This window comes from Archocentrus centrarchus, chromosome 22, assembly GCF_007364275.1.
Source record: "Archocentrus centrarchus isolate MPI-CPG fArcCen1 chromosome 22, fArcCen1, whole genome shotgun sequence".
Lineage (NCBI taxonomy): Eukaryota > Metazoa > Chordata > Actinopteri > Cichliformes > Cichlidae > Archocentrus > Archocentrus centrarchus.
This window is the reverse complement of record NC_044367.1, coordinates 10,336,822-10,346,945: the sequence shown is the minus strand read 5'-3', so window position 1 is coordinate 10,346,945 and position 10,124 is coordinate 10,336,822. Positions and strand designations below refer to the sequence as shown.

Here is a 10,124-nt window from a genome sequence, read left to right as displayed (position 1 = left end):
AAGGCAACGAGTTTCCACGCGATTTTCTAGTAAACTCAACTAATTTGGATTAAGAGTGAAAATTACTTTTAAGCTAAACTGTAAAGCAAATAAGCAATTTAACATTTAAAGCTATTTATATTTTGTTAATATGATTAATAACATTTCCTCTTACCCTCTTCCTATTACCCTTTTTATGTTCAAGTTGTATTGAATGTAACACTAAATTGTAAAGAGAATAAATCAAATACATTTCAATATTCCAATATTTTATTTTTGCAGAATACTTACGCAAAAAGACAATTTTAACTATAGTTTGTCATCATGCTTTTCACAAGTATAAAAAAGTATCAAAACAGTAGCCATTCAAAAAAAAGTTTGCCATCCAAAAGGCAAGTAAAAATAGGCATATGTGCTTGAACTCAATTCTAACATGTTTAGAGGAGGAATACAAATGCAGCAGCATTCAACAAAAATATTTGCATCCTTTTGGAAAAACTGGACACCTTAAAATAGGACACAATCTCCAACTTGGAAAATGCACAGATCAACTATGTTTAAGGGAAAATTTTGCATGTTTTATGTAAATGTACAGTCTGTGTTGTTAGTAAATGTAATCAACTGAAGCAATAAATTCCTGTGCTGCTATTGACTGAAAAAACCTGTAAAATAAGCGGTAATGTTGCTGTTGAGGAGGAATTACATTATTTTGAATTTACTGCTTCAAATGACTACATTTACCATCAACACAAACTGGACATTTATATGAAAAGTGCTGAATTTTCCTTTAACTGTATCAACTAAATATTACTATGGAGCCCTGAGCATACACGTCTAAATCCTGTTTTGTAGAGTACAAGTGGCCTGACATTGATGTGTCTTATAACACTGTAAACTGAACATTACAAACTTTCTTAAGAAATAAAAGTTGAGGCAGTACTGCTGCACTGAACTGCATTAGATAATGCAGATGGAGTTGATAAAGTTGCTCAAGTATATTTTCAACCCCCTGACTGTTCACTGACAACAACACACAAGACATTTCTTTACATCGCAAGCTGGTTTTTCAATGTTTGTAACTTTGGTTTTAGTTCAACGTGGCCCAGCTCAAGAAATATCTGTTGGATGAACTGGAACGTGAACTTCATAGAAATGGGGTAACTGAGATGCATTGCATATGCAAGTCCAAAGAGAAGACACATAGCTTTTGGCAGGTCTTGAATGTTGTCCATCACCACTTCTCCCTCAATGACAATTTTTAGTGAGGCTGGACTGAGATGCAGGGAGGATGAGGGCACAGCACCTTCAGGTTGAACGAGGAGGATCCCAATGTCAATGTTGCAGAAAGAGTCATCGTCATCTGAGTCCTTTATAAATGACAAGAGCACAACAATGATATTTCAGTGACATCAATAATTGATAAAAAGAAATAACTTCCACAATCAAATTGAAATTTCTGTCATATCATCTGTTTTATCATACTATGCAGCCCTAGTTTCCTAGTGTAAATGTTGAATGAGTTGGAGCTCCACAAAAGAACATCTATCTAGCATCTTCATGTGCTAGTGCTAAGTGGAACAATACCTTATCCTTTGAATTATTTAAAACTATGCTCACAAGTTTTCTTTAATCACTGGAACTGCCATCTGTTTTCCCACGTCTGTCTGTCTATGCCCAAATCCTGACATGAACCCAACACAGCATAGCATAAGATATAAATTAAGATAAAAAAAAAAACTATCCCTTTAAAGTGGGTTGCATGAGGTGCTTACAGATGCATCAGCATATTTACCTACAGTAGATGGTGGTCAGCCTTTCCCCACTTTGGAGAAGCAGCAGGTGGATCAATGTAGGTAGATAAGCAATTACTGCTGCAGCTTGTATTTTTAGATAAGTCAAAAAATTTATATCAGTTTTAGTGGACGCATACTATTTTCAGCATCTCAAACTGCTGTCCAACGGACCTATCTGACTAGAAAATTAAGTTACAGCACTCTCTTCATGCCAACCAAATGCCATAGGAAAAATTAGTAATTTTACCTCATAGAACACAAGAGTTGTTAGTCTAGCATGTCCTTGATCCTTAAATGTGTACTACTGTGTGAGTTTAGTGAACTCAAACCAACCAAATAATAACACAATCGAACAGACTGAGGCAGCAGTAGAAGAGCCGTTCCTCTGTTCAGCAAAGTAAACAGATTTTGTCTATGAAGTTTGGCAGGAGAAATCTTTATACAACTTATATAAAAGTAATTTTATGTCAGAGGTCTGACTGACAGTAATGCAGTGAAAATATTCTATGTATAGTGTACATTTCACTGATCTAGATTTTTTAGGTGGCTAAAATAATGTTGTTAGAAACACTGATCACAGCAGTATATTGCTTAGTTTCCTACACCAGTACCTCTGCTGCTTTTCCAAACAGGGGCCATGTCAAATGGCACTTAATGCAAGTAATACACTGACTTTGGATAAATAGGTCATACAACACAGCTGCAAAACATTATTGCAAAGTAAATATTAAAGAATTTAAAGTATTTCAAAGACCCATGAGAACCATGTATAAGAGTGAAAATTCAAGATTGAGTTGTTATTGTTCCTTTAGGTAGTCTTTAAGTAAAATTACTTACAAAGGCTGGTTTGTAGAAGTCTGTGGGGTTGTCACCAAGGATAACAGGAAGTCCTCTGAGCACCAGTGTTCGAATATCAGTTGGCTCTGCAGTCTTTTGGGCAGTAAAATGACAAAAATAAGCAAGTAACTAAGCACAATTGATTGTATTAAACAATATAAAGTCCCCACACCTTCTTAAGCATCGTTATTACGAATGTACAATATATCGGCATTAACATCGGTATCAGCCAATATTAGTCATTTGTTAACATGTGAGTATTGGTCCGATAAATAAAACTGGGTCAATATTAACAACCCATATCTATTTCCATCTTCTTGACGGGCAGGGGAGGAGGTTGGTCATGTGGTATTTGTTTGGTCATGTGACAGCGATGCAGCGCAAGATTGTGAGGAGTTCATCTGAAGCAGAGAATCAATGTCAGCGGTGGGATTGTTTTGTTTTTTCCAAGGTGTCGAAAGGGTAGTGAAATATATATATTGTATACATTATCAGTTATCTGCCATAACAGCAATATTAATATCGGGTATCGATATCATCCCACATTTTAATATCAGTGCATCCCTAATGGTAATCAAGGACTTTTGAAGGCACATTCCCTAAAATTTAAGAAATACATGGCTCATGGTTAATTAACCCACTGTTACAACACTGAGAAGAACTAGCAGGTTTTACTGAAGTTCTCTGAAGGTTTTAGTGAAGTTCAGAAACTCAGCCTTGTTTTTCCATCCCTAAATTCAAAATCTTTTAATCATTTCAACAATCTATGGGAAGCATGAAAATGAACACAGTTGGACTTAAAGCCAAGTCATTACATGAGCTGTTGCACACAATGCAAGTGCATAATAGGACCAACCTTTGTTTGTTGGGAAAGCTGTGTCAACATTTGGCCAATGTTCCCTCTCTTGGATCGAAAAATCTCGATAAGACGAGGACTGTGCCGATCAATGCTCTCATAGAATTCCTGTTTGAGATTCTTGCCAACAATCCTGTTGAACTCCATGCATACCTGCAAAATACAGAAAATGCTCCAATATTACATCTTTACAGCTAATAACTGAAGGTGGAAGCACCAGAGTGAGGCCAGCAATAAAAATTGCACAGGTGTGGACATGGTCAGCTGTAAAACACAAAGCCCCCTTCAACTCACTCACTTTACACTTTAAATTTGGGGATATTTCAGTTATTCTAGTCAAACGTCTTTGACAAAAACTTTGTACCGCGCACAACACAGGAGTTGCTTTTCTACTGCCCTGATTGTTTGTGGTATTGTGTTACTTTTGTGTAGCAGACCATTGCTACATATAAACAGACTATTAATATTTTGCGTCAAATTATATATTTTTGTTGGCAAGTAACCTTTTAATAAGCAGGATAGCGTACTGTGAACAGGGAATTAATAGATGATAAACCTCTTCAGAATAATCTGAAATCAGAGTTCTGCATCAGGGTGTTGGGATTGATTTCACAATAATGACTAACTCAATATACAATATTCCTTACCAAAAAAGATAAAGGCAGCTGTAGATAGCAACTCCCATGTCCTGCATGGTAAAATTACTTTTTTTTGCTGACAGTGGGAATGGCTAACAGATAAATATTTTTAGGTTTTATAAAGGCAGTTTCCTAAGAGAAACACAGACACATATTTAAAAAAAAGTTCTCATTATCTTAATCATGAATGAACTAACCTGATCTTCTGTGAAAAAAGCAGGCCAACATTCCACCATCTCACATACAGCAGGTTCTGACTTCACCACCTCTTTTCTTCTCAATGCAAATGTCAGATCCATCTTCTCTTTCACAAGCTGTCCATTTGGTGTTCTCTTCTGCATTTCATTAACCAAGTCTTTGTGGGCACCCTCAAGGGCTACCTGATTAAATCCCTCTGGAAAGTTGGGTAAGAAGTTGATCTCGCCTTTCTTGATGTTCTTGTTGGCTGGTTCTCCTTCAGTTGAATGCCCTCCTCATTTCCCTGCATTTACTGCTACATCAAGGCACCCTGATCTTCTGCGCTTTGTTCTGTAATTAGCCATTTTAAATTTTAGACTATTTTTCCAGCCACTACAGCGACTAGTTGAGCCTCGCTCCTGGAGAGAGGGGTGCTTGCTTATGAGGGCTTGTGCAACACTTTCAAACTGAGCATTATTTGGGTATGCTGTGCAACTATACATGCTCTCTGCCAATCTTTCAAGAATCTCATGTTTCAGCTCTTTTGTTACTTTCAGGTGCGTACCATCACGAAGAAACTGATGATCTGCTTGCCTAAGTCTATATGCTACATCAACAGAAAAATCTGGGATATCAAAACAATCTGGCCACTGTTTCTGTCGCTCCTGCGAGGATGTAGAGAGGATCTCTGTATCTGCTACACTGGGTGTGCCACTCAAGATTTCTTCAGATGTTGAGACAGATACCAACTCAAGTAGAGGGATGACCTTGACTGTTGGTTTTTCAGGAAGATCTTCGATATCTGTCAGATTGCACACTTCATAATTGAATTCAGGATCTTGGTACTGGAGACTGAAGTTAAAATTAAGTCCCAGTGATCTTTAAGCTTGCCTATCAAATCCTCCACTGTAGTGGGTCTCGTATTCAGAACAACCTTTCTTATATCCGTCTCTGTGAAAATTACTCTCAAGGTCATCTTCTGGTGTGCTGCCATCTTGGAAATAAAAAAAATAGCTTATTAGAAATATATACACAAAGACATAGATATTCAGTTTAACATAAGGCTTATCAAAAAAGATACAAAATTACCAATTAGGCTTACATTTAGACTCTATCTAGAGCAATGCTAGGACTGACAACACTTGTGGTTTCTCAACACAGAATATAACGAGTGAGTGTCACTACTGAATTTTCTCCAAATCTGTATGCTGACAGAGGGAAAACATCATTCAGCTCTTTTAGTTCCACCACACATAAAGAGGGATTTGTGCTGCCACAGAGTTCAAATGATCTGAAATGTTCATGGTACCATGCCGTCATTGTATTGCACACAAACAAGATCTCTGTGTTTATTGCCACAATCTGCTTGATCTGTTTGAAATTTGGGGAGGCCTGAACATGAACCAACAGAGTATCATATCAGCATAATATCTAATTCCATCTACAGAGACTGATGATGCAACCATAACCTTTGTAAGTTGGGGTACTCTATTGCAGAAAACTTGTTGGACATTCTCGGGGAAAGATGTGATCAGTGCTGTGGTAACCTTGTCCAGCTCAACTGAGGGCTTGAAAAACGAACTTGTGTCCAAACAGTAAGCCATCATTTTCTGATGCTTTACAGCCAGTGTAAGTGCCACATGTCTGAAGTTGTGTGCATTACGAATGACCCGCTTGAAGAATTTATGTTTTCCCTCGAAACGCATTGTCCAGACATCTGACAGTGGGCCAAATGCCTTAATCATCTCAGGATAATGCTCAATGAAGTGGTGTTTTGGACGCAATTTGAAATTTGGGAATGTAGTTTGCAACAGTTCTCTGTGTTCTGACACTTTGCATTCAAAGAAATGTATAGACTCTTCAGTGTGCCTTGTTGCTACAGCCAATTCAACAATATCTTTAAGGAGCATCAGAACGTTCCAGGCATCGTCCCCCTTCAGGCACTTTATGGCCAATGAGAAGTGGGAGCAACCTGATTAGAGCCCAGTTCTCATGGCCATTTCCACCTATGGTCCCTTTGGTAGAGAAGCCTTGGGCAATAGGCTGAGGCTGGTCAGTTTTGTCATGAAAAGCATATGCAAAAGATGTGATAGCATGGTTCAGTGTTTCTAATGTGAAATATTTCTTAGAAATCAGTTCTGAAATGCAGAGTGATAACTCAACAGGAACAACCCCTTCAAAAAAGTCGTGTAGGATGTCAGGGGGATAGCCATGAACAACATGAAAGTGCTCCAGACTGTCAGTTAGTACACATCGTCCCTTTACACCATACTGTTTTGCCAAAGTGGGATCCTGCTGTACCTCCTGTACCTGTTTGTTGTGAATGTCTGCAGTTCGGGGTTCAAAAGAGCCTGAGCTTACCTCCTTGTCTTGGATCTCACTCATCGTTGCCATGCAGAACCTGCAGAACTTGTCCACTCCAAAGCTCTCAAAGAATCCTGCAAAAGAATGAGCAGCCAAGTTATCAGCAGCCACATACAACACTGTGCCTTTGACACATGCTCCCAACTTCTCAACATTTAGGCCATCTTGCTCCAAAGAAACCAGATCCTGATCAGAGGATGAAGAGTTTTAGCATAGCCATATTCTTTTACATCAGAGGCTTTACATAAAAGAGCCAAGTTGAATGGACTGGAGTGTGGACCTATATTTTGATGGCACATTGGCAAGCACCCAATACACTGCACTCATTTTATGTTTTTTCTTAGATGTCCCGAATGGATTAGACACTTCAAAATCATCTGTGTAAAGTCCAACAGCGATTCTGAATTCCTCGCTGTTAAGGGGCCATTTTCTTTACAGTACAAACCATCTCTGTATGTACTGTACTCATGTGGCACATGTTTTTGTACTGGAAGAGCTTTATCTAAAATGTCTGCCCTGTTCAACATTTTCTGTAACATGGCATTTATAGGAACATATACAGCACTGGATTTATTTTCCCTGGCAATAAAGTACTCAACTGGCATAACCACATCAAAGTTTTTGTTTACATATGCTGCTCTCCTTTTAGAGGTTGATAAGGAGCCACCCTTGCCACAATACTTTAGTATGATATTGCTCTCTGAGGCAGCCCTGACTACTTGTTTCACAGTTGAATCATCTACATCTGTGTGTAGCTTCAAAATGTCCTTGACTGAATTGTGCAGCAGTGGTTGGGACAGTTCACGTAAATGTAGGAGCTGTTGTATAACTTCATCGATAGAACTTTGTGGAATGTGGAGGATGGTTTGCATCTTTAAAAAAAGAGCAGCTAGGTTGTGCTCCAACTGTTTCCCAAGATCATGATGCTCTTCATCGCTGGACTCTTCGCTGCCTTCTAAATCAACAGTGTTGTTTGGGGGCCCAGGTTCCTCTTCTGCCACTTCATTGGTTTCACTACCAGACACTATTTCTGGTTTGAACATCTTCCAATTGCCTGTTCTGTGCTGTTTACTTCTGTGTGCATTGAATGTGGAGTACACAGTAGTATTAAAGTTACACCCATTATATGGACAGTGGACTCTGTGATTAACTTTTAAATGTGTACTCCGCAAGTGAGTGATAAAAACTGCCTCTGTGCAAGCAGCAGAAAAATCACAGGACTGACAGTGAAAGGTCAGTGTTTCACACAGTTGTGCATCTTGGTCTTTCTGGTGAATTTTGGATAAGTGGACCCTAAGTGCACTGATGGACTTAAATGTGCATAAACACTCTTGGTGTAAGCAAGGAAATGAATGGTACAGTTCTGGTGTAGCTTCCATGTTTTAGCCTGTAATGTTTTAAGAGGTAACCCCTTTTCTCTGATGTAAACTCACAGTATTTGCACTTCCACTGCATCTTCACACGGACCTGTAAGAACAAAAAATAATAAAGATTTTAGCACACTTGTCCACAACCATGTCATCAGCGATCAAGGAAATATGGTACTTTTAAATACTGTCTCCCTTTGAAATTTCTGTTCTCAGCCTGAAAATTTTGTTTTCCCGTTTCACATTAGAGTTAAAATATTGCCGAATGAGTTAGGCTTACCCTTCTGTCTGCAGACAACTGACAGGTTTAATAACGTTTCTAACTTGTTGTCAGTTCTGTATTTTAAGAGTCTGCAGAGGTGAAGAAGAACAACTGGCGATAACCTTAGCCTCAGCTCTTTAGTCATACAAGATTTCAACCTTTGTGTCCGACCATTACATTTCAGTACATACGAAACCGTATAGAAAAAAACGTGTACTATGTTAACACAAGCACATGCTGTTACGAACGATGTGAAACACTAAGCTAACGATAGCATTTAGCTGTCTTGACACTACTGGAGCGGCTTTTTCAATTAAAAAAATTACTCTCAGAGACAGGATACACTCGGCTTAAACTTGGTGTAGTAAAGGTTTATTTCAGCAAACTACATCTCTCCTAAAGTAACTGTCCGTTATAAACTGAGACTCGTCAGTACGCTAACACTAAGCCAATGCTAACATTCGCGCTCGCCACTCCACTCGCGATATTTAACTTCGATTCCAAAACCCCTCACTTTACCTTTACAAAGTGTTGATAATGGTGGCAGTAGGCTGTAACTATAATTTTCAGTTATAGCTGCACATGGAACTCAGCTATCTTTTAAGCAAAGAAATAGCTAGTATTATTTAAAATAGTTATTCTTCACACTTACCAGTCAGGAGCCGTTGAACTTGCCACGGTGCATGTTGCAGCAGTTTGAATATGCCCCGCCCCTTCACTTCAAAAACATAATATCTTTAGTAATCTCTGCTTAACAAGTTCATTACACTCTATATTTGTGTAGAAACGTACAGTTAACTAATTTGATTTAGTAATGGGACAACATTTTTACCAAAGACGAAAGAATAAGTAATGATTACTAAAACGTTTAATTACAATTAATATCTGGGTTAAGAGTGCAGCCACCCTTGAGAGGGAAGCACAGCTTTCCATGTGCATAAAGTTGAAATAAACTGCAGTCTGTATTTTCATTGGGGAAAGTGAACCCAATTTACACGCTGCTCCATTGGAGATGAGCACTCTAGCATACCCTAGCTGGTAATCTCGCCCAGATTCCCCCTTTGTGTCCTGCATTATTGTTGAAATAAATAACCTTTCACTGCAATCAGTGTGGGGATCTTCACTTAAATTATCGCCCCACAGATAGCTCACTCATGATCTGCTTCTATATCCATTAACTATCCGAGAAAGTGATTTATTGGTGAAGGGTAAGAAAAAGGGAATGAGGAAAAGAAGAGGATTCAGTTTGATTAGACAAGAGTGCCCTCTACTGTGTGCAAAGTGGACCACCTTGACGGAGGGAAGCCTGGCATCTTGCACTGATAACATCTTTGAGCAGTGATGCTGTGATGGAGTTTTAGGGAAGGCTTCTGTATCTTTTCTAAACAACAACAAAAAAAAACTAGTTACATCTAAGTCTAAAAATTCAGTTAAAATGATCAGACATGGCAAGATCAGTAGAGTAGAAAAACACTAATGAAACACCACAAAGGCCAGTCTATCCAATACTCTATTCAAAGAGACACCCAAAAACACAGAACTTTCATTTCAGATGGCACTATGGGCATCATTATGCCCTCTCTCAGCAGCAATTCAAGCCAGGGCTCCAGTACCTACCCCCCTCTTCATGCCTCCATCCTCTCCTCTGCAGTCCCTCCATCCCCACACTCCTGTGATGTGTCGTTACACGCTCGACTGGCTCCTCTTCCATGACAGACTGTTACTTCCTGGAGCGGAAACACATTTGATTGTTAACATCTGGGCCATTACAATTGCAAACTAGGGCTCTGTACATCAATCAGGAAGTGATTTCAAAACAAAGAGACCATCCTCCAATCAATCTATTGGGAA

The 10,124-nt window shown here is 38.8% G+C and overlaps 1 protein-coding gene across 2 annotated transcripts; it reads right to left on the bottom strand.

Moving 5' to 3' along the window:
• Positions 1–280: 280 nt before the first annotated feature.
• Positions 281–9,121, bottom strand: LOC115801359 (uncharacterized). 2 transcript variants are annotated; one of them, XM_030759137.1, is made up of 7 exons: positions 8,926–9,121; positions 8,078–8,111; positions 6,642–6,718; positions 4,301–5,274; positions 3,466–3,618; positions 2,610–2,702; positions 281–1,346 (listed from the first exon to the last, which is right to left on the bottom strand). In XM_030759137.1, exons 4-7 carry the CDS (start codon positions 4,442–4,444, stop codon positions 1,026–1,028), a joined length of 711 nt encoding a protein of 236 aa, XP_030614997.1. In that variant the 5' UTR covers positions 4,445–5,274; positions 6,642–6,718; positions 8,078–8,111; positions 8,926–9,121; the 3' UTR covers positions 281–1,025. The 2 variants fall into 2 exon arrangements, with proteins under 2 accessions (XP_030614997.1, XP_030614998.1); XM_030759138.1 differs by lacking the exon at positions 8,926–9,121 and adding an exon at positions 8,793–8,901.
• Positions 9,122–10,124: the final 1,003 nt, after the last annotated feature.

Excerpts from the sequence above, each read along its gene's own strand:
- LOC115801359 (XM_030759137.1), bottom strand. The coding sequence starts at position 4,444 with ATGCAGAAGAGAACACCAAATGGACAGCTTGTGAAAGAGAAGATGGAT. Across the intron at positions 2,703-3,465 it reads AGCTTTCCCAACAAACAAAG|ACTGCAGAGCCAACTGATAT; the intron begins GTTGGTCCTATT and ends ACTGCCCAAAAG. Across the intron at positions 1,347-2,609 it reads ACTTCTACAAACCAGCCTTT|GACTCAGATGACGATGACTC; the intron begins GTAAGTAATTTT and ends TCATTTATAAAG.